Source organism: Pongo pygmaeus, chromosome 11, assembly GCF_028885625.2.
Source record: "Pongo pygmaeus isolate AG05252 chromosome 11, NHGRI_mPonPyg2-v2.0_pri, whole genome shotgun sequence".
NCBI classification, from domain to species: Eukaryota; Metazoa; Chordata; class Mammalia; order Primates; family Hominidae; genus Pongo; species Pongo pygmaeus.
The window spans coordinates 121,994,340-122,016,011 of record NC_072384.2 but is presented as its reverse complement, the minus strand read 5'-3'; the positions used below and the strand labels follow the sequence as shown (position 1 = coordinate 122,016,011).

The 21,672-nt window shown below is 40.7% G+C and overlaps 1 protein-coding gene across 3 annotated transcripts in view; it reads left to right on the top strand.

Moving 5' to 3' along the window:
- EPHA4 (EPH receptor A4) overlaps positions 1-21,672 on the top strand; it is a 153,271-nt gene that overhangs the window by 42,090 nt on the left and 89,509 nt on the right. The window contains exon 4 of one of the 3 annotated variants that reach the window (XM_063647999.1): positions 18,297-19,713. The exons of the other annotated variants lie outside the window; for them this stretch is intronic. Coding sequence (XP_063504069.1) covers positions 18,297-18,376 — 80 coding nt within the window. The 3' untranslated portion in view covers positions 18,377-19,713. Of the gene's footprint in view, positions 1-18,296; positions 19,714-21,672 lie in introns of those variants that run through there. 3 annotated transcript variants of the gene reach the window in all.

Below are 21,672 nucleotides of genomic sequence, written 5' to 3'. Positions count from 1 at the left end.
TTTTTTCAAATCTAATGAGGTCTGATCCCCACAAGTATTATGATTTATTACCTGCCCCTACTGGACTGTTTGCGTTGGGTGTTTATTATTTGGATATTCGGTTAACATAACACTTGAAATAATTTCACTTTCTGAATCTGCTTTTCTCTCTTTTTCTTGGGTGGTTTTGTGGTAGGTCGGACATCCTCAGATGAAAATACTCACAAGAGAGCCCTTTTTCTGTTATCAGTGTTCTGTCTTCACGTCCAGGAAAATATACTCATGGGTTTCCTCAAATGTAGGGGGAAAAAAAAGTTGTTTGCTTTGTGTCTAAAAGCTTCATGGTGTCACACCTGGAAACCCTCAGTGTTGCAGACTGGTGCTCCATTGTCAGCAACGTTGCAGAAAGTGTTGTACTAAAGCTACTACAGTGAACGAGCTTATGCCCTTCAACGTTGTCTCAAATTTTGTTTTTAAGTCCAGGCGTAAAGATAACATGTGATGATGACCTCTCCATTTATTTGGAGTCACAGATTTGATACCGGAGGATCTCAAAGCATTAGGTCAAAATAATTAGCTCTGTCTGTAGAATAATCAACTCCCTCTCTGCCTGGATGCAACGGATATGTAAACTCATTTTAAAAGCTAGGCGTTTCCATTGGTACAAGTCAGCGTGTTTAGGTGTGGAGAGAGTTGGCAGCCTGCAGGGAGGGGAGGCTGTTTCCCAGAAGTCACAATTCCTGGTGGAGAGAGGAAACTGTCTACTCAGTTTCCCTCCTGCGCTTTGTGAATGGTGACCGCCCCTTCTCCCAGCCTCTCCAGCCTTCCTCAAGGTGGGGCAAAACCAGCCCCCTGCAGCAAAGTCCCTTTCCTTCCTTCCTCTGGAGACCTGGAATTTTTCAGTGCTTTCACTACTGAACATTTCTGAAATCTTTTCTTTTTTTTTTTTTCTGATGTCAAGCAACAGTGTCATGTATGTAAATTATAGAAAATTTAGAAAGAATAGACTATTGCAGTAAAGGAAACCATGCACAATCCTCTTACTCATGGAAAACATCTATTACTATATTGTATGTACTCTTGGAGTGTTTTTTAAAAATTTTCTTTAAAACCTTTTTTGGCATATCCATAGTTTTTTTTTTTTTTAATGATCCATGCATTTGATGTATTTGAGACCTGTAAATGCCACTTTGATCTTTATCTGGTTGTGTTAGAGAGTATGTCGGACAGAGGATAAGAGCATGCCTTTAGTTGTGTGGGCCACTTATTTATTTGAAATCTGGACTGTAGCCTATTTGGTGATGGCACAGGAGAGCATGGAACCCAGAAGCCAAGGCTAAAAAATGTACAGAAGTGGCATCAGAGGATGGGGAAATGGTGTCAAGGAAGTAGCATAGGATCTAGAATCAGAAAAGCCAGTTTCTGCTCCTACTGGCTGGGTAATCTCCCTGAAACTCAGTTTCCTAATCTGGGAAAAAGGAGAACTCCTACCTTACCGGGTTGTGTTGATGATTCAGTTAATTAAATGAGGTACTGTTTAGGAAAATGCTTTATAAACAAGCACTGCAAGACTCAGATAATAATATTATAATGAAAAAGTTGTTCAGACTTGGCTGTGGTGATTCAAAGGGAATAAGATTAAGGTGAGCAGTTGGTGGCTGGGATTTATAGCCTTATGTACATGAGCAGAGAAGACGTTGAATTGGCTGCTCGAATTTTGTTGTTATTGTTGTTGCTGATGCATCTAATGGTTAATATACACTTCCTGTTTAAATGGTTACTGAGGGAGGCAGCGTAGCAAGGCTAGTATTTGCTATTTTATGCTGGTCACCCTGTCTTCTTGAGTCTGTGTATTTTTTACTCAATGAGTTCATTCTCCCGCAATGCTAATATGTTTGCTCTTTCACCTAAGAGACGCTTATCAGACTTTTACTATGGATTACAGGCCTTTGTATCAGGAATCTTGCTGCATTTACACAAGAGAGAATGAGACAGGCATAACTGTGTTTTAAACAACAGATAAGGTTTGTCCTCTGTGTGCACAGAGAAGGAAGGGGAAGGGAAATGGTGGGGTGGGGGGTGGTTAGGTAGGGGTGGGGCCTGGGAAAGATGTATAAACACTTCTAACTTGTGAAAGAATGTCTTTGTCTCTGCTCATGAGCCTCAGAAATTGGGGAAATTTTAAAAGGAGGGGTTTGCAGTGAGCTCTGGAGTCAGATTGCCTTGGACTCCACCCTGCTCCGCCAGTTCCTTAGCCATGTGACAGATAAGTTCCCTCATCTCTTTGTTCCTCAATTTCCTCTTCTGTAAAATGGTAATAATAATACAATGCACCTCATCAGGCTATTGTGAGATAAATATAAACCCCTGATATCTTCAGAACTGATCCAGGCCAATGTTATGTTGAATCCTTATGAAGGATTTGAGAAGGTGGCCCTGAGGAAGCACAGACACCCCCTCTTGCCCCATTGTCTGTAACTGCCCAGTGTCAGGCAGACCACAGTGGACCTCCCCGGTTGCTGGGGCTGGGGCCTCCATACTCAGCTGTAAATGACCAGGTGACAATGAGAGTGGACTCTCAGTGGGCCTCACCACAGGAGCTTCTGTCTTATGGGACTGAATCATTGTCCTGTATCTGGAGATTGTGAAGGTCTGTCCGGGGCATTGTTTGAGGAACTGTGTGTATCTATTTCAGCTACCTCTTCAGTTTTCTATTTCTCCCTTTCTCTTCCCTTCCTCTTAATATTTTCCGATGAGAGGCTCTGCAGGTGAATATGTGCACGTGGACGTTAATCAGAGGCACTTGTCATTCTGAAGACGCCTCAAGAGTCGAAAAGGGTTATTAATAATCCTCTAAACCAAGAGAACATGGAGCATGTTGAATTTATCCATTTCCACAACGTTCTAGTTTATTCCTATGTTGTTGTAAGGACAAAGTAGTAGATTCCGATTTTTTTTTTTTTCTTGAGACAGAGTCTCACTCTGTTGCCCAGGCTGGAGTGCAGTGGCGCGATCTCGGCTCACTGCAAGCTCCGCCTCCCGGATTCACGCCATTCTCCTGCCTCAGCCTCCTCAGTAGCTGGGACTACAGGCGCCCACCACCATGCCCGGCTTATTTTTTTTGTATTTTTAGTAGAGACGGGCGTAGATTCAGATTTTAATACTGCTCATTTTAAACATGTGTTTGTGTGTCAATTTTTTTTTTTTTTTTTTGATGCTGAGTCTTGCTATATTGCCCAGGCTGGAGTGCAATGGCGCGATCTTGATCTCGGCTCACTGCAACCTCTGCCTCCCGGGTTCAAGCAATTCTCCTGCCTCAGCCTCCCGAATAGCTGGGATTATAGGCGCTTGCCACTGCGCCTGGCTAATTTTTGTATTTCTAGTAGAGAGGGGGGTTTCACCAAGTTGGCTAGGCTGCTCTGGAACTCCTGACCTCAAGAGACCCGCCCACCTCGGCCTCCCAAAGTGCTGGGATTACAGGCGTGAACCATTGCACCCAGCCATGAATTTTTTTTTTTTTTTTTTTTTTTTTACGCTAGATTGTGTTGTTTCCTGAGCACACAGGAGAAAGGTGGAGACCTTTGAGACGTGTATATCATGCTCATGACCTTCGAGGGACACATGTATCCTGCCTGCAACCTTCGAGGCACACGTGTATCGTGGCTGTGACCTGGAATTACACTGCCTTGCTTCAAATCCTAACGCTGTCACTTATTAGCCATATTTACTCAAGCAACTGCTTAACTGTATATGCCCCAGTTTCCTTAGCTTAAAATGGGGATAATGTGTTTCCTTATTCATAAGAGTGTCTTATATATTTAGTATGATTATGTATATAAGGTGCTGAGCCATAATTCTTTAATAAATATTAGATATAATTATTTTTGAAATGCGATAAACCTCAATTGGACTCCTGCTTTGGCTATGTAACCAGTTGGAAGCTTTGCTAAACCTCAATTTTTTTTAATCTAGAAAATAAAATGGGAAACACAGTATCTAATAGAGAGTTATAAAAAATTATACACTATTTCTATCACGCTGGAGACACAGTCCCTAAAAGTACTCAGTAGACCTTTTCCTCTCCTCCCAGCTTCTTTTCTTGGCAACGTTTTATTTTTTTCAGAGAATCTCAATTCTTCCCTGTAAGGGATATAGGCTCCAACTTTCTGTTTCCTGAAGAGGACTCAGGTAGTGGTGTATTGAGTGCTGGTGCCAATTACTTTGTGGGCAGTTTCTTATTATTATTCCTCACTTAATATCAACCCCATTTTGCTGGGGAAGCCACAGCTGAGAGTTAAGAGCCAGATCTCGTCCGCTCTCTCAAGTGGCAGCAACATCATTCAATGTGTTTGTCTGACTGTCGAGCCCGTGTCTAACCACTGAGTCGTTCGTCCTCCATCAGATCAAACCTGGGAAAGGCGTGACAGTGAGCATCCTCACTGCCGGAACTCATGGCACTGAATCAAGGACATATCCGTCTCTCTTTCCCTTATCTTTTTTAACCGAAAGGAAATTTACGGAGCATATGATAACTCGTTTTCCTCCACAGCTCTACTATCCAGACCACCAGTCAGAAAATTAACCTTTTAACTTAATCTACATGTTGTGCATTGAGTCTCACGCCTGTTTTCATCTGCCTAAACGGGGTGTTCCATGCAGTGTGATGGGTGTTCTCTCTGTGCTCACACTGCTGGGGACAGATGACTTGCAGCTGCTCTGTCCTGAGGCCATTGTGAACACTGTGGACCTTGACAGATTGGTCTAGTTTGCATCATCAATTTTTATCACATTCTTTTATGAAATAGAAATTTCTATCATGGGCATGTAATTTGGTGAGCATTGCAAATAGTAAACTCTTTCAAAAGGCTATAAAATTACATATTTATAGATTTATAAAAATTGCCTCTTTTTTTCTCCCTCCAGCACTCATTCCAGGTAAATAAGATAATAGGATACTTTTGAGAACTTAGGAGTTATAAAAATATAACTGTTACTTGGAAAACTTCATTTTAAATCTCTGAGTTGGGAAACACATACCTTAAGTATGAGCATGTCCATTTTAATTCATGAGCAGTAGCCTGCCGTAGCCATCACATCAAGCTTTTGGGTGCTAATAAGCATCAATTGTGTGGCAACTAATCCAGCTGGTGTTTAGTAATGTGAATTGACACGTGAGATGTTTTTATAAGTTGTATCTTCCCAGGTTAAGTAAAGCCGTTAAAGCATATTTGCACCTTTTATGTAGATGATTAAGCATTTGGTAAATTCTGAAAGGTCACTAAGTACAATGTCCTTCCTTGTCTTCCCCAATTTGCCTTTTCATTTGACATAGGCTTTGTTAGGAAATTACAGCCGCTCTTCCCAGGTGACATTCATCCCCATGTAACACTGATTATAAGTCTAACTGAGTGGGTTCTAATGACTTCTACTAAGATTTAACATGGACCAACCACTGCCTACATCCTCATTCTCATTCTCATTTCAGCAAAAAGTCCTGAAAAGATAGGCAAACACTGGAGGAACTATAGAGACATGTCATTTACCACTTTCCCTCTTGACTGTATATAGGTGATTATGCTTTCTCAAGTTTCACTAGTTCTTTATTTTACTCCGAAGCGTAGCATTAAAGGGTACTCAGGCAGTATCTGATGGGTTGGATACTGGTGCTAAGAAGTGGAGTTAGCATCCGGCAGGAGAGGCGGCAGCACACACACGTGGCTGGACATCTTTGCTCTGGAGTGTTTTGCTCTGGAGTTTTCTCTTAACATCTGACTTCTGCTTTGCTACTTCATGAACTTTGCATTGCCCTCTGCAAGTCCAGCATGATTTGGGTGCCTCAGTTTTCTCCATTGGAATATATCTCATTTTTTTTCTCTCCTTCAGAACATTTCTCACCACAAGGCATTTTATATATATTTGTTTTGCTTTGTTTGTTTCTTTCCACTCCCCTCTTCTTCCTTCAATTTAACAAAAAGGGTTTGAATTTATCCCAGCACCTAGGACATACCAGGTGCTCAAAAAATATTCTACTGAGGGCTGGGCACGGTGGCTCATGCCTGTAATCCCAGCACTTTGGGAGGCTGTCATTTGAGTTCAGGAGTTTGAGACCAGCCTGACCAACATGATGAAACTTTGTCTCTCTTAAAAATGCAAAAAATATTAGCCAGGCGTGGTGGCACACGTCTGTAATCTCAGCTACCCAGGAGGCTGAAGCAGAAGAATTTCTGGAGCCTCAGAGGTGGAGGTTGCAGTGAGCCGGGATCACGCCACTGCACTCCAGCCTGGGTGACAGAGGGAGGCTCTGTCTCAAAAAAAGTTAATAAAAAATATTCTGGCCGGGCACGGTGGCTCATGCCTGTAATCTCAACAATTTAGGAGGCCGACATGGGCAGATCACCTGAGGTCGGGAGTTTGAGACCAGCCTGAACAACATGGAGAAACCCCATCTCTACTAAAAATACAAAATTAGCCAGGTGTGGTGGCACATGCCTGTAATCCCAGCTACTCGGGAGGCTGAGGCAGGAGAATTGCTTGAACTTGGGAGGCGGAGGTTGTGGTGAGCCGAGATCGTGCCATTGCACTCCAGCCTGGGCAACAAGAGGGAAACTGCGTCTCAAAAAAAAAAAAAATTATTGACTAAATGTATTAGTTAGCCAATTAACAATAGCCCTTACTTCTTAGCATTGTTGGGGGGATCAAAGGAATTAATGAAAGTGCACATAGAGAGCCCCAGTAACTGCTTGCTATTCTTATTACACAACCTATTGCCAGTGTTCTCTTTTGTAAGTGAGGAAGGTATATTGGCAGTACTGGGGTTTTCAAATGCTGCATAATGACAGACAGTTTAAAAAAATCTTTTGGCTGGGTATGGTATCTCACGCCTGTAATCCCAGCATTTTGGGAGGCCGATGCAGGCGGATCACCTGAAGTCAGGAATTCGAGACCAGCCTGGTCAACATGGTGAAACCCCATCAAAAATTAGGCGGATGGTGGCGCGCACCTGTAATCCCAGCTACTCATGAGGCTGAGGCAAAAGAATCACTTGAACCTGGGAGGCAGAGGTTGGGTTGCAGTGAGCCAAGATCGCACCACTACATTCCAGCCTGGGCAACAGAAGGAGACTCCGTCTCAAAAAAAAAAAAAAAAAAGAAAAAAAAATTAATAATAAGATTTCATTTTTATTGTTGCCTTTGATTTATGGTAAGTTGCTTTTGACATATCAAGAACATAATTGAACTCTCAGAAGGTAAAACTCATAAAAATGAAGCATAAGTAAATGAAGTGTGGGAAACCTTGTTTGAAACACGTTTTGGGGTGAGAGTGGGAATTTATTAAGTAAGCCAGTTCGGTTTCAGAGACCCCAGTTTCACCTAGTGTTCAAATCCCTGTAATAATGAGTGGTGTCGTGTCAAGAATCTGTTGCCGTATATCATTTATAGGTTGGTCATTGAACAGGTGTTTTTAGCTAAGTTTTTGATTAATTGTGCCTTTATGCACTGGACCAATCCTACAGCTTAACTTCCATCTTTGTCACTCCCCTGTGCAGTTCTCAAAGAATTCAAACGTGTGATATTGACAATCCAAAACTCTTTTTCCAAGCCTCATTTTCCTTGATACCATATCTGATGGTTGGAAATTCTGCTTTCTCTTGGGTTTCTTCATTTACCTTCCCCGTTCTTCAATGATGAATGTAGCATTATCTGTAACACTGGGCCTCAAATTTATCTGGTGCCTCACATGTACAATGGGCATAACTGGCAGTATCTATATCAAGAGAAAATGGTGAGAATTAAATGAGAATGCATATTTAAAGTGCCTGGCCTAGTCCCAGGCAGTGCTCAGTAAATGCTCGTTCCCTTTTGCTCTGTATTTCTGGTCTATTTTGGGTTTTTTGTTTATTTGTTTTTGTTTTTTGTTTTTGTTTTTTCAATTTATTGAGATGGAGTCTTGCTCTGTCACCCAGGCTGGAATGCAGTGGCGCGATCTTGGCTCACTGCAACGTCTGCCACCTGGGTTCAAGCGATTCTCATGCCTCAGACTCCTGAGTAGCTGGGACTGCAGGCGCGTGCCATCATGCCCACCTAATTTTTTTCTATTTTTAGTAGAGACTGGGCTTCGCCATGTTGGCCAGGCTGGTGTCGAACTCTTGATCTCAGGTGATCCGCCTGCCTCAGCCTCCCAAAACACTGAGATTACAGGTGTGAGTCACTGCTCCTGGCTTTGTTTGTTTGTTTTGTTTTTCTAATTCCGTATTCTCCAATTACCTCTGACATATGGTATTTACAAGGTTCTTTCTTAAACTTTTTTCTGAATCTACAGTTCATGCACTCCTGTGACACTTATGCTTTTGGCAGATATTTTCCAAATCTCTGCCTCTAGTAGTGCTGACCTCCAGACCTGTCTTTCCAATTGCTTCCTGAACATCTCAACTCAAACATATCATGACCCACTAGCTGACCTCATGCCCTTCCTTTTGAAACTGACATGTCTTCCTGTCTTCCCTATGTTGGTTATAGCGTCTCTACTGTCTCTGGCATTTGGTTGGGGAAACTTAAGTCCAGTTTCAATTCTACTTTGTAAAATATCCTGAAACATCTAAATGGAAATGAGATCCTCCCGTTGCACTGGTCTTGGATAGAGCTTTCTTCCTTTTCTTACTCAAGGGCAGGTTTGGAATGAAGTTGGATTCTAGAAGTTAGGCCAAGCAATGATTAGTTCATTGGCATTCACAACAGTAGGTAATAGAGTCTGAGGGTTGAGAATGGGGAAGAATTCTTACAAGAATTATCCTTGGGTTAACACTATATGGTCCAAGCCTTGTTGTGTTTGGAATAATCAGAATTTCATCATTTCTGTTTCTTCAAAAAGTAGTTTTAAATGTTGTTTTCTAAAAAGCGTCAAAGGGGGCGCAATATAACAAAACATAAGTTATAGCCAATTTCAAATGCATGCAGATCCTACTATGGTTAACAAAATGCAAATATATTTTAAAGACTTATTGAATATGTAGTAGCCTTTTGTCATTCTATACTTTTTCTAAAAATTCATGCTAAAAGTGCAACTGGCAAGGGATGTTACATTATGAAACATGAATTTCAAGAATGATTGATGATTTTCATTTGTTCAGTGGTCACCAGCTCATAGAAAACAAAATCAGAGATTACATGAATTTTCAAAAATAGGATATGGGGGAAGAGAAAGTAAAATTGAAAGTCTGGAAACACTTGGCTACTAAGTTTAAAAATTCTACTTCCTAAAGATACATCTATTATATTTAACATAAGATAATAGGCACTGTCTGTTTTTCTCTCTCTCTCTCTCTCCCCTCCCCCTCACTCTCACTGTCTCTCTCTCTCTCTCTCTCTCTGTGTGTGTGTGTGTGTGTGTGTGTGTGTGTGTGTGTGTGGTTAGAGGAAATAAGTCTTACACTCTGGGTCTACCAGTTGCCTACTGGATAATAAAGTAAATAAATATATGTTCAAAGACACATATATGTATTTGTATACAGAAGTGCTGTGTATACAAAAAACATTTGAATTCTGATTCCCAAATGTAGCAATGCTTGATAGAAAAGGTAGTGGCTGATTTTAGGCTGTGAAGAGAAGATAAAATTTCATTATTTGTAGGTGATTGGAAGTGTTTAAAGAACAATCCAAGTGAGAACAACTGGCACTCTGTCTGGTTTGATTGAAGTGCAGGATGTTTGAGGGACAAATTGGGGCTAGCTATGAGAGGCTTTGAGCTTCTCTGTTCTTCTGGTTGAATCCTGTGGTATATACAGTGGGGATCATTGAAAGATTTTCAACACAGGAATGACATGATCAGCATGAACATCATGCTTTTTAAAAATTACACAAAATGGGTGTTTAAAAGTTCATTTTAAATTTTGATAATGGTCAGTAAACGAAATGGGAGAGGAAGCAAAAGAGAAAAGAAGAGACACCGAGAAACTACAGAGGAAATAAAGAGGTCTTAGTCCAGAGAGAGAGAAAGGGAGAGGCTAGGACTCTAGGTGGCATTGGAGGTAAACTGCTTTTGTTTATTTGGGCTGTGAGTATAGAATGCTTCTTTGTCTTGCATTTGAAAGGCTGATTTGGTTATTCTATCACTATGTACAGGCCTTTTTAATGTTCTTTGTTTCTAAACCCTGAGTAGCTCCCTTGCTAGGGGATAGTAAGTTGTGGGGCTGACTTTGAGTGGCAGAGGCAGAAGCATTAATATCATCCACGAGCAGAGTCTCCCAGGTAGCATGTCCTTACATTAGGTTGGTTGGTGCAAAGGTAATTGCGGTTTTTGCCATTGAAAGTAATGCAAAGATCGCAATGACTTTTGTACCAACCTAATAGCTGGAGCAGAGGAAAAGAAGTTCTGTTGGATTTGTCTGAAGAGCTGAAGGAAAGGAACTGGGTTTTCTCACTGTTAATTGCCCCTTTCTCATCTCAACCTGGCTCCTTTCCTCAGATTCTTGCTTTGGAATCACCATCTGTTTTCCACTCCACAGAGCTTTGGAAGGAATGTCAGCTCTGTTGTCTCTGACTTAAGGTCCAAATGCCCCTTTTCAGAAACTGTCCATCATTTAAAGTTCGACGAGAAAACTTGGACTTGCTTTGTGGCCATAAGACCCTATATTCTCAGATTTCCTGTAGATTATGTTTTGTTATATCCTGCCTACTTGAGTGCTTTAAAAAAAATGTTTAAAACTACATTTATAGCCAGCCTAGCTGTTGCAATGCACTGTTTTTTGGTTAAAACATGCACCTGCTTTGTTAGTAAAGGAAACTTTGCCAAGTGAATTGTATGTGGGAGGGTGTGACTAACTCTGCAAAGGGACTTATCTCTTATCCTATCTGCCTGAGCTCCCAAGGCTGCCTTTGATAAGATTTATTTCTTCTCGCACCAGCCCCACCCCGCCAACCTTTACTGCTATCTTTCCTCTGAAAAGTATTCATATCTAAATATTTTAACTTTTCAAAACTACTCTGCTCTCTGGTTTCATATTTTGTTGAGTGATCTAACCCTTCCTCTGGGAGACAAGTGCTCCCAAGCAAGAGAGCATTACAATTCTGCCTCCCCTGCTCCTCCCACCTTTTAAGTATTATCAGCAGACCTGCTTGCTTACCCCTGTTAGGATTGTGCTCTTTCCTTTTTGGCAACCTTCAGCCAAGCCCATAATGTTGCAAGGCTGTTTGAAGGGAAATGTAAGTCACAATGGCAAGAAACATAGAAACAGAAAGCATAGGAACAGAAAAAGAAAAGTAAATCTGAAATGATCTTCGTACAGCTTGGTTCACAGCAAGGAGTGGTCTGAGTTGCTCCCTGTGTCTAGACATTTAGATGCTAAAGGCAACTGTGTCATCATTCATTCATTCATCCGTGTACTTAGTCTACATATTTGTGGTGAGTAGCCATCGTTACAGGTCCCTGTACTAAATGTTAGAGATGTAATAGTAAACAGGATGGGCATATTTGCGGCTGCTATGGATCTGAGAGTGTGTTCTGCAAAGGGTGATAGACATGAAACCTCGAAACACCCAGTTCATGACTGGATTACAGTTGTGCAGCAGGAGCGGGCAAAGAGCGGGGTCTAGGGAAGAGAGATTTCCTAACCTAGACTACAGGCGTCAGGAGAGGATTCTTGTTTCTTACAAGCTGGAGGTGAGGACCATTTTGCATTGGAGGATAAGGACTGAGCTCTTAACCACAGAAGCAATGAAGGGGAAGGGGGAAGCATGAACGGTTTCAGATCTGAATAAATCCACTCAATTTCTCAGTTTTCATGAAAACCAGCTACCTATTTTCTGCCTCCCAATTAGATGAAATTATGTTCTGGGAGGACACGGGAAAGTAAAGACCTCATTTGTAAAACAACACTGCGCTGCCCACACCAGCAGCTACCTAATGTCAACCTGAAACCTCATCACTCATTTACTTCAATGGCTGTTGACAAACTCTTGTCAGCTGCACCCTTAGTTCCAGTTTGAATCACGCTCAGGAAGCTGGCCCCTCGGCTGGCTTCCTCGAGTTAGTGGGTGCTGTCATGCAGCTGCTATCAAGGTGTGGCCCACTTGTAAGTGGTCAGGACCCAGGGCCTGGTGGCCAACCCTCATCAAAGCTGTTGTGATAGCACATGCGGGTGGCATTCTTGAGCTGGGAAGTGGTGGCCCAGTCTGCTTAAGTAGATGCAGACATGACTCATTTGGAAGGATACAGCCAAGGGGAAAATCAAAATTTGCTTTGTATGTCACTTGTTTGGAATCTGAAGTCCACTTAAAAAAAAAAAAAAGTCCTGCAACTGTGAGGAAGAGCAGAGTTAGTCCTTTATGTCACTTACTTGGAACTCTCGACTCCGGGCTCGCCCTCCTCCACGCTGGTCCAGGTGGCCATGCCCTCTCTGCTGGATCTCAACGGCCTCCTTACAGGTCCCCTGCTTCTAATCATACTTCCTGTCATCCACGTTCTACCAACAGCCAAATGAATCTTTTGAAAATTTTTATCAAATAATATTGCCAGACTGAGAATAAAAACTAAACTCCTCACTGAGTTAAGGGCCTGTGATGTGGCTCAGGATGGCCACTCTGATCTCAATCTTGGCATGCCTCTTGCAACATTTCCTAGCAACAGTAATCTTCTGTCTGTCTAATACATGCCTACTGCAGGCCTTCTGCAACTTTCTCTTCTCCCTGGCATGTTTTCCCCATATAATCTTCACAACTGCTGGCCCTTTATTAATTGAGATCCCCTATGAACCACCTTCCCAGCCCCATTCTCAGTCTCTCATATTACCATGTTTATTTTCCTGTACAGTTCTATCCCTGCCAGTAGAACGTGTGCTCTGTGGAAACACAGGCCATGCCAGTCATCCCTTCCCTATGTCAGGCACACGTAGGTGCTCAGCAATACATGTGGATGAATGAACTTCCACACCATAGAGCAAAGACATCTGTTTCCCTTGAACATTCTTTCCCTCTTTTTTCTGATCTGATTTTTAGTAAGTGACAAAAAGAGCACAGGAATGCTTGGGAATCTCTGCTAAGACAGGTAAGAGAAATTTCAATAAACAGTTTGGAGGGGTGGATTTATTTGGGGAAAAAAAAGTACCTTGCTCACAGTCCTAGGGCTGGTAAAGTGGTGGAGCTCAGGAACTGAGCTCCATAAATGAGTCTGCACCGGTCCTGGAAGGAAAGATAAACATACTGGACTAATGTGCTAAATGGCATTTGAACTGAATTGTAAGTGACTTTGGGGTTTATCAAAGCATCCTAGGTTATTTCAGAATCACTGAATCTAGGTCGGGCATAGTGGCTCACCCCTGTGATTCCAGCACTTTGGGCCAAGGCGGGCCAATCACGTGAGTTCAGGAGTTCAAGACCAGCCTGACCAACATGGTAAAACCCCGTCTCTACTAAAAATACAAAAATTAACCAGGCGTCGCAGCGGACGCCTCTAATCCCAGCTACTTGGGAGGCGGAGGCAAGAGAATCACTTGAACCTGAGAGGCGGAGGTTGCAGTGAGGCGAGATTGTGCCTCTGCACTCCAGCCTACAGGACAGAGCAAGACTATGTCTCAAAAAAAAAAAAAAAAAAAGAAAAAAGAATCATTGAATCTATCAGATCATGGGAACCGTATAGACTTGGAATTTTTGAGGATTAAAAAGAGATATTTTAAATTATTTAGTCTGGTACTCTTAGAGGAAACTGACCCCTAGAAACCTTAAATTGTTAAATGTTAGGAATGGAATCCAGGTCCCCTTTTCACAGAGCCTGGCCTCTTCTCAGTCCTTGTATTTCAGCCATTCACTTCCTCCACTTCTACATAGCAGGGAATGGATTCCTGGGTGTGTTTTTGACAGGAGAAATGTAACCTTAATACAGCCTTGAGGAAAACATGAAGGTGATCATCCATCTGCCAAAATTTTTAATGCTATGTTTTGTTTTTCTTTCTTTTCCTGGGGGAAGGATTTATGACTTCATCATTTTTTTTTTCCCCCTTCAAATCTGAGCCTCTTTAGAAATGATCCTGCCTCAAGACTAGGGGGAAAAAATCCTATTTTAAAAAATAAAACATAGATCTTCTTATGGTCTGCTTTCCAGACACAAAAGAGATCTATGTCTTTTATTATTATTTTTGAGACAGGGTCTTGCTCTGTTGCCCAGGCTGAGTGCAGTGGCACAATCACGGCTCACTGAGGCCTTGACCTCCCAGGCTCAAAGGATCCTCCCACCTCAGCCTCCCCAGTAGCTGGGACTACAGGTGCATGCCACTATGCCCAGCTAATTTTTAAAAACTTCTCGTAGAGGCAGAGTCTCATTATGTTGCCCAGGCTGGTCTCAAACTGCTGGATGTAAGCAGTGTTCCTGTCTCAGCCTCCCAAAGTGCTGGGATTACAGGTGTGGTAAGCCACCCACTGTGCGTGGCGTGGCCGGGATCTACTTTTGGTTGTTGATTAGGAGTACTTTTTAAGTAATTTTCAACAGTTTTGTGATGTACGAAAAGGAAGACTAATTAGCAAGGAGATATCAAACAATGTTTCTTAAATTGAGGTAGATTGGCTGAGAGCGGTGGCTCATGCCTGTAATTCCAGCACTTTGGGAGGTCGAGGTGGGAAGATCACCTGAGGTTGGGAGTTCGAGACCAGCCTGACCAACATGGAGAAACCCCGTCTCTACTAAAAATACAAAATTAGCCATGCATGGTGGCGCATGCCTGTAGTCCCAGCTACTTGGGAGGCTGAGGGAGGAGAATCGCTTGAACCCAGGAGGCAGAGGTTGCAGTGAGCTGAGATCGTGCCATTGCACTCCAGCCTGGGCAACAAGAGCAAAACTCCGTCTCAAACAAACAAACAAAAATTGAGGTAGTATCTTGTAAATAGAATCCTAGAAAAAGTTTTCAACTTCTGAAGCCTTTTATAGTCATTTTTGAATGTTGGTCTAGAGATCTGCTTGGGATGAGTAAGATTTTTTTGTACATCTGAGATAAATTTAGGTTGTTAGTGACATGCTGTTCTTTTGTATTTGATAATAAGCCTGATCTGTTTCTCTTGCTTTCTTTAAATGGGTCGGTTCTGGCTTCCAGCTCATCCATATTTTACAAAGAACAGTTGTTCCACTTTTTCTTCTGTCATGACCAAACACTTTGGGAACACGTCAATATCATGATCTTGTTTTTATTATGATTAATATCAATTTTTCACTCATCACTTGTGTTTAATATTTGGGATGAGAAACGGACAAACAAATGAGCAGATTCTGACTTGGTATTTCTCCTGCATGCCATTTGTGATTTATAATTTATACATGGAAGGATTTACTGACCTACCTGATAGTCCCTCCCAACAAAGATAAACACACTTACACGTCATCAGGGTAAGTAAGATGCACTTGAAAGGGACAAATAATTCACCTGCGAGCACTTTTGGCTTCATGCCTTTTCCCATGAATTTGAACTGTTGACAGAGAATGCTCAGGCTGCCAAAACACTTCCCACAGAACCTCCCAAAACCTCCGAGGTTGGGACCAGCTCCACTTGCCATGCTGTGAGAAGGACTAAACACTAACCTTTTGTGCCCTACAAGAGTGGATCACACGAAAGCAAGAAAATGGTCCACTTGCTCTGGGATTCAGGTCTGGGGATTTGCGGCTCCCCTCTGTTCCCTTTTGTGGATGTGGTCCTATGAAAGGCTCACCTGTAAGGCTGGACAAACTGCCAAGTCGTCCTTGTCAAACTGGGTGCAGAGGATCTTCCACTGTCACACTGTGTATTTCAGCTACCGATTCAAACCAATTTCTTGGGACAATGACCCATCAAGCTGAAGAGTTCAAAATGCATTAAGTAGATTTTCAAGCCCCCCCGGCTTACTGGAGTATAACAGAGTCAATAGGAAAGGGTGAGTTGTTGCCAGCACCCTTTTGTATAAGAGCAAGATCATCGTCTGTTATCCCAAGCATTTGGGGCTCTCATCTTTGCTACCATCCCTGGGACTTCCCTGTACCCCACCAAAAACAGACAGTGCAAATTCTCCATAAATTTCACTTAGTCTAGACTAGGTCTCTTCAGGGAGCTCCTTGAGAATTTTTATTTTGTGCTCCTCAGACATAAGCAATGTTGAAAGAGTCAAACACATATGATATTAAATGCTGGCAGAAAGTCGTATAAAATCATTAGTCCACTACTTGCGATACCAAAAATAGATGTTTAACCTGATCATATCTGTTAAATAGAAAACACTTTTTAAAAATCTTGTGTGCTCAAAAACTTTCAGAAAATTTTTAATACATACACTCATTTTTTAAAGGTGACCCATCAGAGGAGCCAGGATTAAAAACCTCAGCAGAGAATCGTAATACATTGCTAATAACTGTAGCACTGGGGAATTCAGTCTTTTAAAGGTTCTGCTTTGTGTGTGTGTGTGATTCTCAAGCCCCATCAACATAACAAAAAAGAAGAGGTGCACTGAGCACTTATTACTGCAGTCATTTCAGCTGCATAAATCATGATTCCTGACAACTCAGGCTGTAAAGTCGTTTGGCTGACAATGACTAGCAACGCTGCCGGAGTTAATCAAATAATTATTTAACATGTGTTTCTCTTGGTCTGGCCCTGGCTTCAGAACATATTTCATTCGTTCCCAGGCCTCTGTAATGCCTTTACTTTTAAATAAATAGAGGAGCTGAGCAAGTATAAGATATGCATAAAGTTAATGACAGAATCACTTATGTCTCCTGTTGGACTGTGCTATTGGACCCTCAAAAGAGGATTCTTGTCTAAATTAGTTTGGGTGATACCCACAGTACCCACCGCAGTGTTTTGTTCCAGGCTGGCGGTCATTATTATTTTAGCTTCTTCTGGGTGAAGCCAGCTTCCTGGTTAAACTCTTCTTCTCCAGGTGACACTCAGGGAGCACCTTTTCTTTCAGGTGGTTCTTCTATTCCATTACTTCTGCAAGCAGACAGCTTGGGTTAGGTGCATGGGTGAGGTCCCCAGGAAAGTCTCAAAGCACAGATGGAAGAGGAAGCAGTGGTCTGCTTCCTTCCTGAAGGGAACAGCCTCATATTCCCAGCCTTTTAGCTCTTAGTATGTGCTCAATAAATAGTTGCTCTCATTATTGCCATTACTATTATTATGTAAAGGCTTAATAAATGTTTGCTAAAACATAAATGGCCCAATGAATGAATAAATGCACATACCTAATAATGGATGAAATTTCTACATAATGACGCTAATCTGCATAGACCCATGTATTAAATTCAGACGGGCTAGTGTGAGGAGAGGAAGAAGAAAAGAACAGCTGCTTCCTTTATTCAGTGCCCTGACCTGTTATCTATAATCAGGGGATGTATAATGAGCCACTCATCTTTATGTACCCCAAATATCAAAGGGTGAAGAAAACAATAGCAACTCATCAAAAAGCTTGATCCTCTGTGAAATGTCCTGGGCAATCAAGTTAGGTGTTAGTGTCTCCTGATGTGCATTTCATGGTTGTGATGGATGTGCTAGCTGTGGTGAGGATTGATAGTTTATATGGCAGCACTTATTTAAATCTTTTAAAAGTATTTCCAGATATTTTCAGTAATTTTAATTCAAATTAAAGGCAAGGGTTTTCTTACAAAATATGATTACTTACTTTCTGCATTTAGTTCATCTAAAATATATGATTTTCTTGATTTTTTTCTTACATGGTAGTCATTTTAATTTTTAGCATCCATTTGTTTCTGTTCCTAATATAAACTTCAGCATATTAGGCAAACAAGTTTATTTGGCTTTTGTGACTTAAAAATATTATTATAGAGTCATTCAATTAAGTTCTGCTTAATCTACTTGAATTTTTATCTCCAATAGAATTAATTTATTGAAAATCAAATTAATATTTCTTTAATCTCAAAATTTACTAAAGTCATAATCATTTTTATGTGAAATTCAGGCATGAGGGGGAAAAAAGGAAAATACCCTAAAAATTTGTAGAGCCCTAGGTATTAGTTTGTTTCCTTGAGCTGTTTTATAAGGCAATATTGAAAACCTATATTTTTTTTTCGGATAGAAAATTTTCAGTGCTCTAAGTGGAAGAACTAGAACAAAGGTTAGAGTAAGAATAAGGGATCTTTAAGGAAATAACATGTTTTTTAAAAAGGAATTATTGTGATTATAGGTTGCTGTACTGCCTTCTATTTTTAAATTGTCATCTCTTATCAAATTGAAATAACATATTTGTTTGTTTCTAACAATGCTCTATTGTGATTAATAAAAAATTCCTATTAGCAACTTCAGCCAAATTAAATTTAAAGGAGCTTAATTGAGCAATGAATGATTTGTGAATTGGCAGCCTCCAGAATCACAGCAGATTCAGATAGACTCCCGCAGACATGTGGTGGAAGAAGATTTATAGACAAAAAAGGGAAGTGACATACAGAAATCGGAAGTGAGGTACAGAAACAGCTGGATTGGTTACAGGTTGGTGTTTGCCTTATTTGAACACAGTTTGAACAGTTAGCAGTGTGTGAGAGGTTGAAGCATGGCTGCCGGGATTGGCCAAGACTCAGCCATTGTTATAGACGCATACTCCTAAATTAGATGGTCAATTTTGTCTACCTATTAAGTTAGGTTACAGTTCTTCCACAAGGACTCAAATACAGAAGTACAGAGTTGTTCTGAGGCCATTTTTAGTTCACTTTAACAGGGAAAACTGCAATGATCAAACTAAGTAAAAGTTTCTAAGAGTATTTTTATCAAAACTGGTAGCAACATCTACACTTTAAAACAGAATGCATTACGTTTTTTTCCAAAAATACAGAAGCCTATCACTTGTCTTACCAGTTACTTCCATGGAAATTTGGTGGCCTCATTGCTTTTGTATGGATCCCTGATGAGAGAGAACCCCAGGATTATCAACTGGAGATTGGAGCTAGCAATCTTTATTCCCATTCTCTTTATACATATATGAAGCAGAGCTGTTTTTAAGTAGAGTTTATGACAGTGGAAGTTATTCTTCAGAGAAGTAAATTAGAGAGTTTAGTTGAATGCATTTAGTTTACCTACTTTGGAACTTTTACTGTTTAAGCTTACTCCCTCCAAACTCACCAAAGAGAAATAGCTCCTCAAATAATCAGATGATCTGTTCTAAAGGCAAGAAGGGAAAATAATAAGTTATCTCCGCCATTGCATTCTTTTTGTTTGTGTTTAATATTTTGTATAGAGTTAATTTAGATTTAGCAGGCTTTATGTAAAGTTTCTTTTGGAAGATTTACTGAATCTTTTGTGAAAACCATCTTCATCTGACATTTTAGAATTACTCACCTATTTACAGGATTATACTGCCTTCTGTTCTTGAAAGAGCAAATCGATTTTCAGCATAGTTTTTTTCTGTCACTTTTTTTCATTGTGTGTTTTTCTGAAAACTACCACCAAGGTAAGAGGGGAAAAATGGGAGGAGATGGAATGTAGAAAATAGGATAGAACTGTGTCTTGCCAGAGGAGATGATCTGAATTATAAACTATTGGTTGAAAGAAGAAATCTCCAAAGCCAATACAATAATTTATTTAACTTTAGGAATGTGTTTAAATTGTCTAAATAAAAATACAATTTTACATACTTCCAATCTTGTCTATGGTTACTAAACTGCAGATGCTATGAGTTAGACTTCAATCTTGGGTTTTCTACCCCATGTTAATAACAGAAGAAATAAAAACAATAATGGAGAAGTTATCCCATAGTGTTTTAGAAATTATATCCAATCTTATTTAAAAACAAAACAAAAAACTTGAAGTTTTCTGAAAATCCATTGGTCATTTCCATCTTCCTCTCTCGCAGCCATGCACCGTGCTATAGGAATAATGAGTTACTCTTAGTGAGTAGCTTATACACAGCACACACTGTCTTTTATCCTCCTGTGTATTATCTCATTTCATCATCATTTCAGCCCTACATATGAAAAAATTGAAGTTCAGAGTAGTTAAACAGTTTGTTCAAGTTCACACATCTAATAAGGGGCAAAGTTAAAAACCAAGTTCAGGCCTTTCCCATTATGTCTCCCACTGCCCTTGCTATCAATTATTCTGCAGGGCAAAAAGAGACCAGCAGACAGTGAATATGAATGTCAGACAGAAAATCACCTCTGATTTGTTTGTAGTTTATTTTTTGCTTTTGTCATTCTTTACTTGCATTCTTGCTGTTGTTGACTGTGAAACATCTCTGTCCTAAATACTTTAACCTTTCTAAATGGATGTCTGGTATATTCCTTTATAAACTTGATTAAGGTAACCAAAGTTAAATATTTCAATTTTATTTCAACGTTTACATATTTAGTCTCTCCCCTACAGCCATTTTAAAATAATATTCTAAAGCAACCAAAGACCAGGATTAGGTCAGAGCCAAACAACTCAGTACATCTTTTCTGAATTCTCAGAGGTTTACTAGAGAAAGTAAAACTTTGTATGAATGAAATAAACTTGAATTTCTGGTGATGCAATCGTGTTTTGGAATTTAGTCTCCTCAGAGTGCACAAAAAATCTCGAAATAACTAAGTTTAAGTTTTTAGTGATTGTTGTTGCTGTTTTTTGAGGCAGAGTTTTGCTCTTGTTGCCCAGGCTGGAGTGCAATGGCGCGATCTCGGCTCACTGCAACCTCCGCCTCCCGGGTTCAAGCGATTCTCCTACCTCAGCCTCCTGAATAGCTGGGATTACAGGCAGGTGCCACCAAGCCTGGCTAATTTTGTATTTTTAGTAAAGACGGTTTCTCCATGTTGGTCAGGCTGGTCTCGAACTCCTGACTTAAGGTGATCCGTCCACCTAGGCCTCCCAAAGTGCTGGGATTACAGGTGTGAGCCACTGGGCCCGGCTTTAATTATTTAGTAATTTTTAACAACAATCAGGTTGTACTATTCTGATTTTACTATCCAGAAAACAGAAGAGTATCAAATAAACAAATACTTGAAATCAAATAAGTGAGAATTAACTGTGTCATTTAATATTTGTGAAACACAGTATCAAAAAACAATGATCAGTTCACAATATTGATGTCAGAGGACAACTACTTACTTGAGACAGTATTAGTTTGGTAAGTTTCCTTTGAATTTCATGGTGTAATCTTTAGCATATAGAGTCCTATGTGTGAGCTTCATCTCTTTTCCTTTCCCTTTGGCAGCAACCCATTTCTATAAGGACATTTCACTCCAGGCTCTGTCCCATAATTTGAGGTCAATACAGGGCACATTCATATTGGTTTGAGAAATAATTTAAATTTTACATTTCAAACATGTCAGATTTCTTTTCTTTTTTTTTTTTTTCTTTCTGTTTTGAGACAGAGTCTCACTGTGTTGCCCAGGCTGGAGTGCAGTGGCACGATCTTGGCTCCCTCCAACCTCTGTCTTCCGGGTTCAAGTGATTCTCCTGCCTCAGCCTCCAGAATAGCTGGAACTACAGGCATGCACAATGCCGCCTGGCTAATTTTTGCATTTTTCAGTAGAGACAGGGTTCACCATGTTGGACAGGCTGGTCTCAAGCTTCTGACCTCAGGTGATCAGTCTGCCTTGACCTCCCAAAGTGCTGGGATTACAGGCGTGAGCCACCACGCCCGGCCTCAAACATGTCAGATTTCTGGCATGTCCTCTCCCCACTCCAAAATGAATTCCAAACCAATTATTCTTCTCCTGATAATGATTTGTCCCTTTAGCATTTGGGTATTAGAGAAAGGATGAGGTGGT